This window comes from Rhincodon typus, chromosome 9 (assembly GCF_021869965.1).
Source record: "Rhincodon typus isolate 14 chromosome 9, sRhiTyp1.1, whole genome shotgun sequence".
NCBI classification, from domain to species: Eukaryota; Metazoa; Chordata; class Chondrichthyes; order Orectolobiformes; family Rhincodontidae; genus Rhincodon; species Rhincodon typus.
The window spans coordinates 91,760,144-91,779,939 of NC_063340.1; the positions used below are offsets into that span (position 1 = coordinate 91,760,144).

At 43.2% G+C, this 19,796-nt stretch overlaps 1 protein-coding gene across 1 annotated transcript in view; it reads left to right on the forward strand.

Annotated features, from left to right (window-relative positions):
* The window catches only part of LOC125484089 (adenylate cyclase type 8-like), a 162,902-nt gene that overhangs the window by 82,883 nt on the left and 60,223 nt on the right, over window positions 1-19,796 (forward strand). Inside the window, exons 4-8 of the mRNA XM_048601403.1 lie at window positions 1,627-1,960; window positions 2,870-3,064; window positions 4,106-4,926; window positions 5,296-5,677; window positions 8,734-8,834. Coding sequence (XP_048457360.1) covers window positions 1,627-1,960; window positions 2,870-3,064; window positions 4,106-4,926; window positions 5,296-5,677; window positions 8,734-8,834 — 1,833 coding nt within the window. The remainder of the gene's footprint in view (window positions 1-1,626; window positions 1,961-2,869; window positions 3,065-4,105; window positions 4,927-5,295; window positions 5,678-8,733; window positions 8,835-19,796) is intronic.

A 19,796-nucleotide genomic window follows, 5' to 3' on the forward strand; every position in this document is an offset into this window, starting at 1 on the left:
TCGGGCCTAGACCCTTCTAGGCCCGAAACGTCAGCCTCTCTGCTCCTATGATGCTGCTTGGCCTGCTGTGTTCATCCAGCCCTGCACCTTGTTGTCTCGGACTCTCCAGCATCTGCAGTTCCTACTATCTCTGATAAAAATCTGTTAATCTGTTTCAGTAATACCCATAACACAGTGTGGAGCTGGAGGAACACAGCAGGCCAGGCAGCATCAGAGGAGCAGGAAAGCTGACGTTTTGAGTCTGGACCCTTCTTCAGAAATGGGGGAGGGAGAAGGGAGCTGGGAAATAAAGAGAGAGAGGAGTGGGGTTGGGAAACGTAAGTGGGATGGTGATAGGTGAGTGCAGGTAGGAGGTGGGGAGTTCCTGGATTGGGGGGAAAAGTGGATTTTACCTGTTTCAAAATCTCCCCACCCCCGCCCTCATCCCCTGTCCAACCCTCCCTCTCATCCCCACCTCCTTGACCTGACACAACCTGTCCATCTTCTCTCCCACCTATCTGCCCCTCCTACCTCACTGACCAATCCCCATCACTCCCTTCCTGCACTCACCTATCACCATCCCACCTAACTTCCCCAGCTCGACTCCCCCCTCTCTATTTATTTCAGAGCCCCCTTCCTGCACCCTCATTTCTGAAGAAGGGTCCCCACCTGAAACATCAACTTTCCTGTTCCTCTGATGCTGCCTGGCCTGCTGTGCTCCTCCAGCTCCACGCTGTGTTATTTCTCACTCCAGCATCAGCAGTTCTTACTATCTCTCAGTAATTCTCATACTGTTTAAATATGGCCTTGCAATCTTTTAAATTCCTCTGAGGGGCCACACAAAGTCTCAGCTTAATGTCTCCTGTGAAAAACTACATCTACCACAGCAAAGCTCTCCCTCAGTATGTGCTGGAATAGCCTAATTTTTTTTTTATTCTGGTGATTTTTGAGTTCAAGTCTCTGATTGGCACTTGAGCCCACAACCTTTGATTCAGGTGTGAGAGCGCGCCCCATTGAGGCACGACTAAATATTTGAATGGCCGAGGACGGGAAAGACAGTGTGATGGTGAGAGGGGTGGGTTGGTTAAATGGGACTGTAAAAAAGAAGGAAAGCACTGAATAAAGGATCTGAAGGTTCAATGGAAGGAAAATGTGATTAATGAACAGAGATAATCTGAATGATAGAAAAAAAAACAAGATGGTAAACAACTACTGCACAAAAAGCACGGCTGGGGCTAGAGCAGGAAAATCACCCAGGCAGAGACAACAAACAGATAATAAAGGAAAGTATGTAAACCATGATTGATGTGAACACCATCAGAGTTGCAAAGCGAGACCGACTGAGATTGGAATATTGATTAACAAGAGGCCAAGAGCTAAAGGAAACAAGGCCAAGAGTCTTGGAGCAACGAGGGGGAAGCACATGGGAGAGTGTGTGACTAAAAGAGAGTGACCAATTTTCAGATACAGTGAATGTGAGGCAGAGAGATAAAGATAGTTAAACAGGCAGGGAAGAGATCAGATAGATAGAGAGACAAGAAGTGACAGAGAGAAAGAAGCAGTTGTCATACATTTGTAAAATAGGATTGTTTAGAAAAATATCAAAACCTGCAGGCTGGATAATCAATGTTATCTCCTGTGTCTTAGACGAATCCATATCTCTGAAGCAACTTTGAAATGTTTGAAAGGTGATTATGAAACTGAAGCAGCTTATGGTCAAAAACGTAGTGACTTATTGGAGCAGTATAAGATTAAAACCTACTTCATCAAGCATGACGATTTTGCTGGGGAAGCACCACGAATACGAGTTAGCATTGCAAAATCAGATGCTGGAGCTCCAAAATTACAGTCTGAACGTAGGAAAACAGAGACCGTTTTCAGCAGCAGTTTTCACATTGATGCGAGTCTGCTCCGAGTCTTGGAAGCTGACACCCCATGGAGGCTTGACCATCCTTTCAACAGAATAGTTGGCTTAAATAAAGTGAGTAAAATTTCCCAGCCTCCAAGCTTATTCTTTTCCCTTGAGGTGCCCTTTGCCAGCCATACAATACCATACTTTCGGACATGCGTCACTACCATTCCCATTTAGTCATTGGGTTGGGAAAGAAGATTATATCTTAAAACTAAATAGTTTGGATTGGACAAGACAAATATTTGAAAGGACTCAGATTGTGAGCTGTGAAGTGTTCTGACCAGCTGGCCAGACTCAGAGAGGTAAAGTTGGGGGTATCAGCTGAGATACTGGCAGATTCATGGGGGAGGAAAGGGCACAGATTGAAGGTAAAATCCATGCACCAACACCTGCATGCAGTCTTTAACTGGCCTCACTGGATCAGGGACTGGATCACTTTCCTAATTCATGGAACCCTGAAGCCAATAGTAAAGAACAAAAAGATAGCACCTTGGACAACCTTTGGCTGTGAAGCACTTTGAGACACCCTCTGAACCACCTTTTGAAATGTGGTCGCTATGCGGTGTGGTAACAAGTGTCTGAACAGCAATGAGTTAACCTATCAATTATTTCCATTAGGGGATATATAGTGGCCAGGACACCAGAACATGCCAGCCCTTCTTCAAAACATCATCACCTAATGGTCTACATCCACCTGAGAGAGGACAGGAGGTGCATTTGGTGTTATATCAATAAAAGCTGGCATCTCTGACAGTGCAGCGCTCAGTATGTTTCTTGGGGGTGTTTCTTGAGTGAGGCTTTGAACTCAGAACCTTCACAGAAGGGAAAAATGAAGCTGTATCCTCTAGATGTACATAGCATTGCTAACAGTCATAGTACACACTAATTAACCACCAATTCTACAACCTTCCTCACCTCCAGGGTGCTGCATCGTTAAGAAATTTCAGATGTTCCTTTTCCTTTTCTTTATTCCGTCAGATCTTTGCAGCTCTAACGAAAAAAAAGTCCCAAAGGTCTGACACGAACTTGAGCACAGGAGTTCCCTCCTCCAGGTTTGATGAGATCAACAGGAGAGTTGAACATGCCATTGAGGTGCGCAGCAGTGACAAGCTGCGAGCTGCCTATCTTAATGAAATCACACTAAGTTTTAAAGACTCTGGTGTTGAAAAGAAGGTAATGTGACTACTTTGTTGGGTTCTTGTTTGAAGGAGTGAATTATAGAGTGACTTTAATATTGTCAAATGACTGCAAAACTTGTAAACATAGGCAAAGGGCTAGAAATTTCTTGTGGCATATCTTCACACGTGCAATGAGCACTGTCCGACTCGGAGATTTTAAGTGGCCAGAAACTGATACTTTTTGTGCGAGGTTTGTCCAATCTTATTCATTTTAAGATTCAATCTTATTTCAATCTTATTCATCTTAAAATGAGGGTCTTCATTTAACTACTTAAGGGTCTCATAATGCTTATTTACAGTAACGAATACGGAGGTCTCAAAAATGTGTAATACCTTTATAAAGTGTTCTGTATGCAAACATGTGCCTTTTGTCATGATCTTACTGTGTAATTCAGGAAAGGTGATGGCTAGTTTGTGCAAAACAAACTTCCACAAACAACAAAGTGATAACAAACAAACCATTTGTTCCTGCGATGATGATTAAGAGACAAGTATCAACTCTGAACAGCAGGACAGATGCCACTGCTCCTTTGAAATAGTGTCACTAGAATCTTTTATGCCCTCTTGAGAGTCCAGAGTGGGACTTGGTTTCAGATCTCACTCAAAAGGTGGATTAGAAATGCTTATGTGAAATTTAAACTTATATTTGCCTGTCAAGGTTTCTAGATTACTAGTCCAGTAATGCACCCAAAGTTGTGCAGGCTAGTTGGATTAGCCATGATAAAATGCAGGGTCACAGAGAGAGAGTCGATGCACTTTGGGGGGTTCAGTACAGACTCGATGGACTGAATGGCTTCTTTCCGCACTGTAAGGATTCTATGGTTCTATGATTCCATCATTCTCCATCTCTAAATGAATGTGCTGCAGAGTGTTGTCCTGGGGATAGAATAAAATAGCCTTTATTGTTGCATATACTCAATGAGTTTAGTGAAAAGTTTAAACATTGGCAGTTATAGTGCCGACTTAGGTACAAAAGTACCTAGGCACATCTTCTTTTGTTACAAGTTTTTAGACAGTACAGAAATAAAATATTCAGCATTACAGAAAAGAGTTCAGTGCAGCAGATCACACTGATACTTACCTTCCAGTCTGTATCGGGCCTTGGCACCACACTGTACCAGCAACACACCATGCCAGAAGGATACTGTGCCAGGATCCCACGCCAACACCGGGAGGTCACCACACCAACACCGGGAGATCACCATGCCGACACCGGGAGATCACCGTGCTGACACCAGGAGGTCACCACACCAATACCGGGAGGTCACCACACCAACACCGGGAGATCACCACACCAACACTGGGAGATCACCGTGCCGACACCGGGAGATCACTGTGCCGACACCAGGAGGTCACCACACCAACACTGAGAGGTCACCACACTGACAGCAGGTGGTTACCGTGCCAACACCAAGAGGTCACCACACCAACACCGGGAGGTCACCACACCAACACGGGGAGAGTACCACACCAACACTGGGAGGTCACCACAATGACACCAGGAGGTTACCACAACAACATCGGGAGGTCACTACGCCGACACCGAGAGGTCGCTACGCCAACACCGAGAGGACACCACACCAACACCAGGAGGTCACCACGCCAACACCGAGAGGCCACTACACCAACACCAGGAGGTCACCACACCAACACCAGGAGGTCACTACGCCAACATCGAGAGGCCACCAAACCGACACCGAGAGGCCACTACACCAACACTGAGAGGTCACCACACCAACACCAGGAGGTCATTACGCCAACACCGGGAGGCCACCACGCCAACACCGGGAGGTCACTACACCGACACCGAGAGGCCACTACACCAACACCGAGAGGCCACTACACCAACACCGGGAGGTCACCACACTGACACCGGGAGGTCACCACACTGACACCGGGAGGTCATCACACCAACATCGGGAGGCCACTACAACAACTCCAGGAGGTCACCGCACCGACACCAGGATGCCCGTACAGGAGGAGGCCACTGCGCCAGGCCAGGAGGATGCCATGCCAGACCAAAGCATATGTTTGCTTACAGAACACTTTACAAAGATACTGCACAGTTTTGAGTCCTCTGTATTAGTCACAGTAAATAGCCATTATCAGACCCTTAAGTAGTTAATTGAAGGACACCACACCAGGCCATGAGGCTGCTATGGGAGTCCACTGCATCTGGCCGAGAGTTGTTGCCAGAAGCTGCGAATCCTCACTTTCTCGAGACAGGGAATTATCACTGGAGACAGAGAATTGTTGCCGGAGACAGGGAATTATCGCCAGAGGCTGGGAATCATCGTTGAAGGTCGGGAATCGTCGTTGGAGGCCGGGAATCGTCGCTGGAGGCGGGGAATCGTCGTTGGAGGCGGGGAATCGTTGTTGGAGGCCGGGAATCGTCAATGGAGGCGGGGAATTGTCACTGGAGGCGGGGAATCATCGTTGGAAGCTGGGAATCGTCGCTGGAAGCCGGGAATCGTCGCTGGAGGCCGGGAATCGCTGTTGGAGGCTGGGAATCGCCGTTGGAGACCGGGAATCGTCACTGGAGGCTGGGAATTGTCGCTGGAGGCCACGAATTGTCACTGGAGGATGGGAATCGTCGCTGGAGGCCGGGGTTTGTCGCATAACAGAGGCTGAGACTTGTCACTCCTCGCTGGAGATCACTGGAGGCTGGAAGTTGAGAGGAAAGAAAAGAAGAGAAAAAAAGCAACAGAAGGAAGAAAAACAGAAGAGACAGAAGAACAAGAGTGGGTGGAGAAGACAAACTCTGGCTGGAATGTCTGACTCCACCACCATCTTGAAACATATTTGCTGCACATTCAGTGTACCCCTCTTTATACTTCATATGTTCACCATTGCCTACCCCTCTTCAGCTTCTCCATATCCCCATTGTGCTCTCCTTTCAATCTCAATCTCTCTCCCACTCTCTCACTATCATTGCGTAGGGCTTGAAAAGATAGTGAAAATAAACTTTATGTTTGATGAGGGCTGGTGATAGCCTTGTGGTATTATTGCTGGAATATTAGTCGAGAAACTCACCTAATGTTTTGGGGACCTGGATTTAAATCCCATCATGGCAGATAGTGGAATTTGAATACAATAAAAGAAAATGAAACTAAGAATCAACGAATGACCGCAAAATCATTGTTGATTGTCAGAAAACCCACCTGGTTCACTAATGTCCTTTAGGGAAAGAAATCTGCCACCCTCACCTGGTCTGGCCTACATGTGACTCCAGACCCACATCAATGCGGTTGACTCTCAGTTGCCCTCTGAAATAGCCCAACAAGCCACTCAGTTGTACCAATCACTACAAAGACTCAAAGAAATGAACTGGATGGATCACCTGGCATTGACCTAAGCCCTGGAAAAGACAACGGCAGAAGCAGCCCTGTCGATCCTGCAAAATCCTCCTCTTAGTGAGGAGGGTTAGTGCCAAAATTGGGAGAGCTGTCTCACAGACTAGTTAAGCAATAGCCCAACATTGTCCCTAAGGTACAATTCTGTGAGTATGACTATGTCCCAGACACTACCATCACCATCCCTGGATATGCCCTGTCCCACCAGCAGGACAGACCCAGCAGAGGTGGCAGCACAGTGGGATACAGTTGGGAGGGAATTACCCTGGGAGCTCTCAACATTGACTCTGGACCCCATGAAGTCTCATGGATTCAAGTTAAACATGGGCAAGGAAACCTCCTGCTGATAACCACATACTGTCCTCCCTCAGCTGATGAATCAGTACTCCTCCATGTTGAACAACACTTAGAGGAAACACTGAGGATGGTAAGGGCACAAAATGTCCTCGGGGTGGGGGATTTCAATGTCCACCATCAAGACTGGCTCGGCAGCAGTACTACAGATCGAGCTGATCGGGTCCTACAGGACATAGCTGCTAGACTGGGTCACGAAGAATGGTGGAGCAGGCTCGAAGGGCCAAATGGCCTTCTCCTGCTCCTACCTTCTTTGTTTCTGAGTAACCAGGGTTGATCCCCTGGCTTGATGGTAATGGTGGAGTGGGGGATATGCCGGGCCATGAGGTTATAGATTGTGCTGGAGTACAATTCTGCTGCTGTTGATGGCCCACAGCGCCTCATGGATGCCCAGTCTTGAGTTGCTAGATCTGTGTGAAGTCTGTCCCATTGAGCACGGTGATAGTGCCGCACAGCACAGTAGAGGTTGTTCTCAATGTGAAGGTGGGACTTCATCTCCATAAGGGCTGTGCGATGGTCACTCTTACTAATACCGTGATGGACAGATTCAACTGCAGCTGGCAGATTGGTAAGGATGAGGTCAAGTATGTTTTTCCCTCTTGTTGGTTCCCTCACCACCTGCTGCAGTATGGCTGATCGTCCAACTCAATAGACAAATCCTGCTTTCTCCCCGTAACCTTTGATCCTATTCGCCCCAAGTGCTATATCTACCCGCCTCTTGAATACATTCAATGTTTTGGCATCAACTACTTCCTGTGGTAATGAATTCCACAGGCTCACCGCTCTTTGGGTGAAGAAATGTCTCCTCATCTCCATCCTAAATGGTCTACCCCGAATCCTCATACTGTGATCCCTGGTTCTGGACACACCCACCATCGGGAACATCCTCCCTGCATCTACCCTGTCCAGTCCTGTTAGAATTTTATAAGTCTCTATGAGATTCCCCCTCATTCGCCTGAACTCTAAAGAAAACAATCCTAACCTAGTCAATCTCTCGTCACATGTCAGACCCGTCATCCCCAGAATTAGCTCAATGGAGAGTGCAAGAGGGCATGCCAGGAGAGGCACCAGGCATAACAAAAGATGAGGTATCAACCTGGTGAAGCCACCAAACAGGACTACTTGCACACCAGACAGCGAAAGCAGCAAGTGATAGACAGAGCTAAGTGATCCCACAGCAATGGATCAGATTTAAGCTCTGCAATCCTGCCACATCTAGTTATGGATGGCAGTGGAAAATTAAACAGCTCACTAGAGAAGGATGCTCCACAAATATCCCCATCCTCAATGATGGAAGAGCCCAGCACATCAGTACAAAAGACAAGGCTGAAGCATTCGCAGCAATCTTCAGCCAGAAGTGCCGAGTGGATGATCCATCATGGCCTCCTCCTGTGGTCCCCAGCATTACAGATGCCAGTCTTCAGCCAATTCGATTCACTCCACGTGATATCAAGAAATGGTTGGAGACATTGGACACTGCAAAGGCTACGGGTCCTGACAACATTCCAGCAATAGTACTGAAGACTTGTGCTCCAGAACTTGCCGCTCCCCTGGCTAAGCTGTTCCAGTACAGTTACAACCCGACAATGTGGAAAATTGCTCAAGTATGTCCTGTACACACATAGATTGCAGCAGTTCAAAAAGGCAGCTCACCACCACCTTCTTGAGGGACAGCTAGGGATGGGCAAGAAATGCTGTGCGTCTAGCGATGGCCATGTCCCACGAGTGAATAAAAAAAGGGGACCTGCATTTTGTGGGATTAGCAGGGGCTTGTAGAGTGAGGTCTAGAGTTCTGAGCATTTTGATCACCTAGCAGAAGGCTAACATGTGTTGTCTTATATCTGAGTATATAGAGAGCTCTTTCTTTGAATAGCACAACCAATAAGTTGATATGGTTTTGATTATCAAGTGAAGTCAGTGTTCTGGTCAATCACTGTGCCTTCTTTCTGATATTCAGTATCGCAAGGTACGGGATGAAGTTTTCACATCTAACGTGGTCTGCTGCTTCATCGTATTGCTGTTTACCATCACTGTGCAATCTTTATTTGAAGTACCTGAGTAAGTGTTAATTATTATCAATTTATTCTGTTTGCATAGCCCAAAATAAGACCCTGTCCAGTGTATATATGGTCCATATGACTGTCTAAAATAGTTGGGAGCAGTCTCTGTGGAACAGGTAACCTCATTGGTTCTCAAAAAGCGACAGACAAGTTCTGGTCAAAATGAGATTCTGGCTTGTAGAATTTACCAAGAAAGTCTGGAATGTCCAGATGGACTAAAGTTCATTTCTGCCTGAAACTGCTTCTAGAGTATTGCTGAAAAAGACACATTCTGTTGAAACTTTTCTCTTACCGTCATCAGGTCAATTCACAAGAACACTGATTCAAGGGGAAAATCAACATTTATACAGCATGAGAGGAGAGTGCTGATTGTTTGGCCAGTGGATTCTGATTGGTAGAAGTGTTGCCATTGAGAGTCCATCCAGTAATCCTGATTGACAGTTAACAGCCAGGCTTTGTCAAATTTGAAACCAGCGAGGTTGTCTCTGATTGGGCAGGACATTACCCTGTGAAATGAACCAGCAAATGCCTGTCACCTCTTTTCTTGAGTTGAAAACAGCACAGCATGTGAATGCCTTATGTCTGTCTGCAAAGAACAAGGCCCAGTATGTTAATATACTCAGTTCCAATAAATGCATATTTACTCCTCTGCGCATCTGACTAACAATCCTAAATTGCTTGTCAGCATAATTCCTCACACATTCAGGATTATCCAACAAATGTTGACCAATTTCAGGATCACATCTAATGTGTGTCCTTCTTTATCTGTGTGTATTGAGACCAGTGAGAATTAGTCGTGTCACGGACAACAGGAAACACGAATTTGACTGAGACAACACATCCATAACAGCATGAGCCAAACAGAGACATGGCAGGGAATTCCTGGAGGCCTGGCATTCCAACTGGAACTCCATCAACAAACACATTGAACTGGACCCAATATACAAACCACTGAAAAACAGAACCAGAAGTGATGCCAACCACCCTAGCAAACCGAGGCATATAAATAACAAGCGGGACAGGACACCAATGCTTCGCTGGAGACACACTGATGATGTTACCTAGCAGGGTGACAAAATGTCTGCAACCAAACACACCGGCTCAGCGAGCAAGTCTGCAACCTCATCCACAACCGAGCTCCAAATCTTCTCATAAACTTTAAATATGTTTACTTTAATTGAATCCACAGCAGCATGTAAGTATTTCCTTCCATGCCTTATTGGGCTCCACCCTGTGATCAAATTCATGTCTAAAATGGAACAGTAAGCGAACTGCCTTTCTTCAGTGACCTGGTTGAAATTTGGTCTGGGTTGTATCGATGAGTTGTGGAAACCAGAAATCATCAGTAAGACAAAATGCTCTGATTGGCTTCTGGGAAGGCAGGTAGATTGTACGTGAGTAATACAGAGGCAAAAGCCTCAAGATTAGAAGAGACAGTATCAATCTTTCTCTTCCTCTGCCATGAAGTAGCCAAGAACTCAAAGATGGCTAAACTCTCCCACATTTGTTATAAACTATTATGTTGAACCAGTGACTGAAAGACTGAATACTTAATATGTCAATTATCCTGTGTCTTTAGCAAAGCAGAAGGAGACTGGAGATCAGAAGGTCTTGAAAAAGCAAAAAGGGCACCTCATCACATCCTTCAGATGACACTTTCGTACTGTGTTTCTCCAGTATATTTCCCACCATAATGTCTATGTCTGGTTCTTTGTGTGTGTCTGTCTGTGTTTATATGCAGGGGTTTAGAAAAAGGATACAGCTTAAAATAAGAGAGTTATTATTCATATTTTTGTTTCCCTGTGATTAGAATTGATTTATTTATAAAAAGCAGAAATTTCTTGTTAAGTTCAAAAACTTGGTCAGTGTTTTCTGTTAACCTGTGGAAATGGACGACTTGAGTAATTTGATTAAATTTTTAACTTTAGTGACAACCCCAGGCATTGTGATGCTCCAGTATCAGTGTATTTTCTCAAGTGGATTGTAACAGGTATATTAGTGTGGCTATAGAATTGGCTCACGGGCAGGAAACAATGAGTGGGGATAAGGGTTCTTTTTCAGGTTGGTGACCCGTGACCAGTGGGTTCCACAGGGATCAGTGCTGGGTCTGCAATTGTTAGCAATATATATTAATGACTGGAAGGAAGGAAGCCAATATACTGTAGACACATTTGCAGACAACACAAAGGAAAGGTAGAAACTCAAGCTGTGAGAGGGATACAAACAGGTTATGCAGAGACATTGATAGGTTAAATAAATGGGCAAAATGTTGGCAAATGGAGTCTAATGTGGGAAAATGTGCAGTTGTACATTTTGAAAGGGAGAACAAAAGAACAAGTATTGTTTCAATGGAGAGAAACTGCAGAAAGCTGCAACACGAAGAGACTTGGGGGCAATTGTGCATGAAACACAGAAAGCTAGCACACAGGGGCAGCAGATAATCGGGAAGGCTAATGGAATGTTGGTCCTTATTTCAAGAAGGTTGGAGGATAAGAGTAGGGAAGTCTTACTGTAACTGTACAAGGTGCTGATGAGACCACATTTGGAGTACTGTCAGCAGCTTTGGACCCCTTATTGAAGGAAAAATATAATTTAGTTGGAGGCTGTTCAGAGAAGGTTCACTAGGATGATCCCTGCTATGGTTGGAACTCCTCTCGCTGGAATTTATAAAAGTGAGGTGATTTCATTGAAACAAACAGAATTCTTAAGGGGCTTGACAGAGTAAAGTCTTTGTGTATTTGTAAGGCTGAGATAGATAGAATCTTGATCAGGGGAAATCAAGGATTATGAAAAAAATGCAGGAAAGTGAATATCAGAAATATCAGCTCAGCCATGATTCTCCTGAATGGTAGATCGGGCTGGAGGGACTGAACATCCTACTTCTGTTCCTATTTCTTCTTCTGTTATGGTCTTAATCTCTGAGTTAAACACCCATCGATGGGAGAGCTGCATCAAACAATAAAACAGATGAAAAGCACAAAGGTTAGGGCCATTGTGATATTCCAATGGAGGTCTTCAAACCTTTAGTTCTTTGTCCACATTCTATACATTTTGGAGGAGAAAGAATTCTGTGCTAAACACTGTGCACCACTGACCACACACCCCCCACCCCATCCACCATACAATTGTTATTACGACAGGAAATAAACCATATTTTGGAAACTATTGATGGATTTCCCTATTTTCCATAGCAGGGAAATTTTTGATACACATCCTCCTGAAACATGTGCTTCCTGTACCTGAGGAAATCCTCAATGTGGCTTCAGATCTTCCAGAGGAACCTCTGACATGGCCTTTGCTGTTAGGTAGTGCATGATTTGCTAATTAGGGTTTTTTTAAGGGAAAAGTACATGTCATGGGAAATATTTAATGGGAAGCAAGTGAAATTTTATTGTAACATTGTGATAGGAGCATATAAACACCTGAATTTAGAACAAGTCTGTTGAGACTGCCCTACCATTCATTAAAATCCTGCTGATCTGTTTTGTGTTTCGAATTCCACCTTGCCATCTCTCCCCAGTAATCATCTCCCCCAGAATCTCTGATGAAAGTAGTATAAGAGTACTGGTAGTATAAAAACTACCAAGCAATCCTCACAATTGATTAAAAAATAATCTGAATTGGACTTCATGTGCTGTAAACTATAGCATTATGAACCAAGAGTGCAAAGCAGGATTTGGATGGATCCAATGTTATTGATTGGCACAGTTAGTATTGGAAAATATTTATCCTTCTGTATTGGGCACTATGTTTGATAGCTGTCTCATTCAAGCACCAAACAAAAGTTGAGATAACAAGGTGTAGAGCTGGATTGCCCTACCAAACAAAAGTTTTTTGATTGTTCGCAGAAATGTCTAACACACAAATCTGCCATGTATTTTCAACCCACAGGCAAAAAATGAGGCTTGGCCATTTCATCTCCATTGTGTTCATTTACTGCTGGCTGCTGTTCTGCATGTTGGCTGAGGGGTTTACCTGTCTCCCCACAGCCTTTCATGAACTATCTAGCTGGATTCAAGAGACATATAAAGTCAGAACTACAATCATGCTGCTGTCTATCATGATCAACTTTATCTCATCAATATATGACATGGTGAGTTATCAAGGACACCAACCTTTGGGATTGGGCAGGCTGTTCGCATTTTTACCCCACATGCACTATTGCAAGCAATGTATACTACACAGCTCTCTGCACAAATTATTTTTTATTCCCATGGTGTGGTCATTTATGTTTGTTGCTCATCCTCAGTCACCTCTGAGAAAGTAATCCATCCAAAATTACAGGGCGGCACAGGGCTATAGGGGAGGGTTGGGCAGTGATGTTATATTCCAGAAAGCCTGGTGATGAAGGGTTAAGTGGGAGCCAAATTCACTAACCGCTCTAAACAGTTGTTGGCAGAGACCCACACTACTATCATGCACCTCTCAATCCAACCACTTCACCTTTTCCCAGTAATGCCTTTTTGAAGAACCAGTGAATAATTGAGTATCAGCAGTTCCTGTTTATAGGGAGGAACGAGTGGTTCCCCAGGTTAAACCCATTTTTTGTCTATTATTAAACATGATCAGACTGAACAGGTTGATTAGGAAAATAGGTTAAATTAAGAAAAAGAAAGAAAGGAAAGAAGGAAGAAAGCACGATCAGATGGTCTTAGATGATTATGCCCTCAGTTCTCTGAACCTCCACCAAGACCTTGCCCTGATAAAAGCTAGTCTTCTTGCATACGCAACATTTAAATGTGCTGCAAAAAACAGAATAAACTGTAGTACTTGCTTGATTAGGAGGTATTATCACACACTAAAAAAGGTAACTTTATATTTTGCCCTCAGACTAATTGATAAACACTGTATCTGTAGTAAATTCTTTGCATGAACCTGCCATACCAGGATAGCTGTAGACAAAAACAGAACTTACTGGAGAAATTCAGAAGATCTGGCAGCATCTTCTGAGGAGAGAGCAACAGAATTATGGTTCAGGTCCAGTGAACTTTCTTCAGAACTCAAAGTGAAATGGAGAGTTGTTGAGAGAAAGAATTGACTGTATTGTGGGTGGTAGGAGGAGCAGCAGGAGAGGAAAAGTTGGAAATGTTCCTTCAATCATGGCCTTCAGCCAAGAGTTGGAGAAGTAAAGCAGCAGTTGGCCTCTGAGAGACAGAAGCAATATGTTATGGATTCAACTAGGGATCAAGCTATTTTGGATCTGGTGAAGTGTAGTAAGGCAGGTTTAGTAAATAATATCAGAATAAAAGATCCCCTTAGGAAGAATGATCAGAAAATGATAAAATTTAATAATCAGTTTGAGAGGGAGGAACTTGGGTTGGAAACACGTGTTAAACTTAAATAAAGGCAATTGCAAAGTAATAAGGCCAGAATTGGCTAGAGTGGACTGGGAAAGGAGTTGAGCAACAAAGACGGTTGGGGAACAATGGCAGATGTTTAAGAAACCAGTTCATGGCTCACAGCAAAGATATATCCCAATAAGGAAGAAGGATTCTAGAAATAGGATAAACCAACCATGGTTAACCAAGGAAGTGGCAAAGATTAGTGATAAGCCAGAGGATTGGGAAACTTTTAAAATCAACAAAAGACAATCAATATAAAAGAGGGACAAAATAAACTTTGAGGGTAAACTTGCAAATACAGTAAACTTTGTTTTAACTGGTACCTTATGAACCAGCACTCTCAAAAAACCCGCAAAAATTATAAACCTCAGATACCATGAGGCTCACTGTATTATTCTGTCCAATTATTATAATTTTTAAAATTCATTTAACTCAATGCAAATAAATTTGTTCAATGAGATGGCCAGATGAAATAGCAACAGTTGATTCAATTTCAAGTCAATTTCTTGTCAAAAATCGCAATCTGCCACAATGTCCGAGTAGTTAGTTGAGGATGCGAGTGAGAAGGCTCTCTACAGGTACATTTTATTTAAGGCAAAGTTACATTTAAGTGATTTATGCTGTAAATGAAGTATAACAGTGATGTGTATACCTCCTGTATTACATTTCTATTACTTAGTGTGTGTGTTTACATTGGTCATGTGGACCTCTTGATTATCTGGAATATTTCATCAACAGGCAAGCCACTGGTCACATAAGTAGTGGTTAATAAATGTCTGCTAAATAAATATCAAGACAGACAGCAAGAGCTTCTTTAGATATATAAAAAGGAAAAGAAAAGCCAAGGTGAACATAAGCTCATTAGTGAATGAGATGAGGAAATATTGATAGGGGACCAGGAAATGACAAAGGAGTTGAATAAATTGCCTGCATTGGTCTTCATAGTAGAAGGCACTAATAGTATCCCAAAATTACTATACTTTCAAAAAGGAGAAAAGCAAATAAGTACAATAACTATTACTAGAGATCAAAATCCTCAGGAAACTGTAATGAGGCTAAAGACCGATCGATCCCCTGGACCTGATGGATTGCATCCCAGGCTATTAAAGGAAGTAGCTACAGACATAGTGAATGCACTAGGAGTAATCACTGATAGTAATTTTCCAGGAATCCTTAGATTCTGGAAAAGTCAGAGAGGATTAGAAAACTGCCAATGTCACATCTTTATTTGGAAAGGAAAGGAGCCAAAAATCAGGTAACTATCTGGCACGAAAACAGAAATTGCTGGAGAAACTCAGGAGGTCTGGCAACATCTGTAGGGAGAAAACGAAGTCAACATTTTGAGTCTGGTGATTCTTCTTCAGAACATCATAACTTTGTAACAGTTTTCCTACCTAGACTTGAATTTTTCTTCTCTAGTCCAATCACTTCCCACTTAGATCCACAATTCTTTGTCAGTTTTACAGTGTACATCAATTTCAGAATTTCTAGTTTGTGTACACCAGCTAGCTCCTCTTCACCATGAACCTTGTCCTCACCCAGAACAACTTCTCCTTTGACTCATCTTCCTTTCTTCAGATCAAAGGTGTGGTCATGGGTACCTGCATGGGCCCCAGTTATGCCTGTTTTTTTGTGGGATATGTGGACCATACCTTGTTCCAATCCTACTTAGGTTCCTACCCACAATTCTTTCTCCAGTACATCGAAGACTTCATTGGTGCTGCTTCCCTCTCTGAGTAGAATTGGAAAAGTTTATCAATTTTCACTTCCAATTTCCACCCTGCTCTCCCTTTCACCTGGTCTATCTCTGACTTGTCCCTCTTCTTCCTCGACATGTCTAGGAACAGGTTGGCTACAAACATCCAGTACAATCCCACCGACTCCCACAGTTACCTGGACTATACATCTTCACACTCTCTCAGTTTCTCCATTCCTGTCACATCTGTTCTAATGATGCTACCTTCTGAAGGGAGGCCTGCAGAAATGTCCACCGCTTTCCTCAGTCGAGGATTCTCTGCTGCTTGATAGAGCCCTTTGCTCCATTTCCCACACTTTGGCCCTCACCCCTTCTATTCCGTCTCCAACAGCAATAGGGTTCCCCTTGTCCTTACCTACCATCTTCCAGGTGAAGCAACATGTTACCTACTTCACTTCAAACTAGTCTACTGTACTCACTGCTCACAAGTGGTCTTCTTTGCACTGGGAAAACGAAACACAGATCGGGTGACTATTTTGCAGAACACCTACATTTTGTGCACAAAAATTACCTTGAGCTTCCTGTTCCCTGTCATTTCAACACAACACCCTGTTCCCTGGCCGACACCTCTATCGCAGGCCTGCTGCAGTGCTCCAGTGAAGCTTCGTGCAAGCTGGAAGAACAGCATCTCATTTTCTACTTGAGGAACCTGCAGCCTTCAAGATTCAATATGGAGTTCAATAACGTTAGAACCTGAACACTTCCTTTCATGTCCTTTACCCACTCCAACACATCAGGCCCTGACAATGACATGGGCTGCTTTCAGCACAACCAACCCATTTTCACCGACTCATGGTCCCCATTATCATCTGTTCTTTCTCTCTGGCTAATGATTATCATCATTTTGTCTGACCAATAGATGTTGCTTTGTTTGGGCTCTATATCCACCTATTGTTTACTCCTTCCCCCAATCCGCACTCCATCCCACCATCTTCAGCACATACAGTGCCTTTTCCTGTCTACAAACCAGTTCTGGTCAGTGGGCCTGAAACATTGACTCTGCTTTCTCACCACAGATGCTGCCAGACTTGCTGAGTCCTCCAGCAATTTCTGTTTATGTTGAGGCAGTGGGATTACTTTGAAATTGATACAGGCTATGGACAGAGTGTGGTTTAGTGGGATTAGTTTGGGATTGATTGAGGACTACGATGAGCAGGGGAGTGGGATTGGTTTGGGATTGACACAGGGTTATGGTGAGGGAGTGGGGCAATTGGATTAGTTTGGGCTTGTACCAAGGCTATGGGGAGAGATTAGGGCAGTGAGATTAGTTTAGGACTGAAACACATAGGGAGAGGGTGGAGCAGTGGGATTAGAGTTACAGAGTCATAGACATGTACAGCACGGAAACAGACTCTTTGGTCCGACTTGTCCGTGCCGACCAGATATTTTATAATAATCTAGTGGTTTTGAATTACTTTCACAATGAACCAATTTAGCCCGATGAGATGAATGATCTCCTCTGGCAGGATAGGCAAGTATGGCTGTAAGGTTGTAAATTCTCATGGATGACGTTTGTAATTCTGATTTATCCTCAGATTTGGTGCCCTGATTTGAATCCATTTCCAATTGATGCATTTAATTTTTCAAACTGGAATCAGCCTCGTGTGGAGTCAATGAATATTTGCAATCAGACTGAGGTATGGCAGACATTGGTTAATGCAGTTCTGTCCTTTCATTTGTTTCCTATGACTGAGGGAAGTTGATTGAAGGGTCACACCACATTATTGGGAGCAGTGAGAGAAGGAACATTATGTATTTGCTATGTTTCAGAGAGAATTGAAATGAAATAACAACAAAAGCTTGTATTTATTTAACCCCTTCAATATAATGAAATACCTCAAGGTGATTCACAGGAGCATTATGAAACAAAGTACAATCTGATAAACAATACAAACACATGACTGCAAGATGACATAGATTGGGACCTGAATGTTGCAGTATACATGGCACTTTGGAAGGACAAGAACTTAGAAAAAGATAGAGAGGTGGCTCTGTTAATTAATTATGACATTGACACAATAAAGAGCAATGATGCAAACTCAGGAAACAAAGCTAGAGGAGTGGCTTAGGTAGAGTTTAGAAATCTTAAAGGCAAAACATAATTTGAGGGGATAAAAGCAAAATACCACGGATGCTAAAAATCGATAAAAACATAAAGTGCCGGAGAAGCTCAGCATCTTTGGAGAGAGAAACAGAGTTCATATTTCAACCCTCATGTAACTTTTTCAGAACTTACCAATTCATAGCATGTTTTCGGGATTCTGTTTAGGACAATATGTTCTGGAGCTAGCCAGAGGGCAAGCTATATGTGGCTATATGGTCTTGTGCAATGAAATAAGACCAATGATCTGAGAGTGAAGGCACCACTAGGTAGCAGCGACCATAAAATGATTGAATTTTATATTCAGTTTGACAGGCAGCAGAATGACTCCAAGTTTTTAATTGGAGTAAGGCACACTTTAATGGTACGAGACAAGAACTTTCAAAAATTGATTGGAGTAGACTGTTCAGAGGTAAAGCGATGTCTGATAAGTGGAAAGCTTTCAAAAGTATGATAATGAAAGTTCAGAGTCATTATGGTCCTGTTTAGAGTGAATGGTAAGGCTGGTAGGATTAAGGAACAATGGACAAATAAAGATATTGATATTCTAGTGAAGAATAAAAACAAATCATATATTAGATATAAACAACTGGGTTCAAATCTCGTGAAGAGTATAAAGAGTGCAGGGGTATTCTTCAGAGGGAGATCAGGAAGGCAAAGAGAGGGTATGAGATAGCCCCTGCAAATAAGGATAAGGATAATCCAAAGTGATTCTATAAGTACACGAAGAGTAAGAGAGCAACTAGAAAGAGAGTAGGATCCCTTTGACGATCAAAGAGGTTGTCTTTGTGTTGAACCTCAGGAGATGGGGAAGATGTTAAATGAATATTTCCTGTCAGTTTTTATAGTGGAGAAAGAATTGGAGGCTAGAGAACTCAGAGAAATAAATATTGATGTTTTAAAAACAGTTCACATTACAGAAGAGGTAGTACTGGAGGTCTTAGAAAATATACAGGTGGATAAATCTCGAGGATCTGATCTAGTGTATCCCAGGACTTTGTGGGAAGTTAGAGAGGAAATTGCAGGGCTGCTAGCAGAAATATTTGCATCATCTATAACTATGGGTGAGGTGCCGGATGACTGGAGAGCAGCTAATGTTTGCCGAAGTTTAAGAAGGGATGTAAGGAGAAGCCTGGGAACTATAGAGTCTGACGTCAGTGGTGGGGTAGATGATGGGAGTGATTCTGAAAGATAAGATTTATATGCATTTGGAGAGCAAGGAATGATTAAGGATGGTTTGGTATGAGGGAAATCATGTCTCACAAACTTGGTTGAGCTCTTTGAGGAAGTAACCAAGAAAATTGATAAGGGCAGAGCGGTAGACATTGTTTACTTGGACTTTAGTAAAGTTTTTGACAAGGTTCCACATGGTAGACTAATCGATAAAATTAGGTCACATAGGATTTGGGGTGAGCTTGCCAATTGGATACAAAATTGGCTTAATGGCAGGAGACAGAGAGTGATGATGGACCGGAATGAACAGTGGTGTTCCACAGGGATTGGTACTCGGTCCATTTTGTTTGTCATTTATATTAATGTTTTAGGTGAGAATATAGAAGGCAGGGTTAATAAGTTTGCAGATGACACCAAAATTGGTGGTACAGTGGACAGTGAAGAAGGTTATCTAAGATTACAAAGAGATCTTGATCAATTAGATCAATAGCTGAAAAGTGGCAAATGGAGTTTAATTTAGATAAATGCAAGTATTACATTTTGGGAAAATAAACAAAGACAAAACTTACACAAGTAAAAATAAGGTAT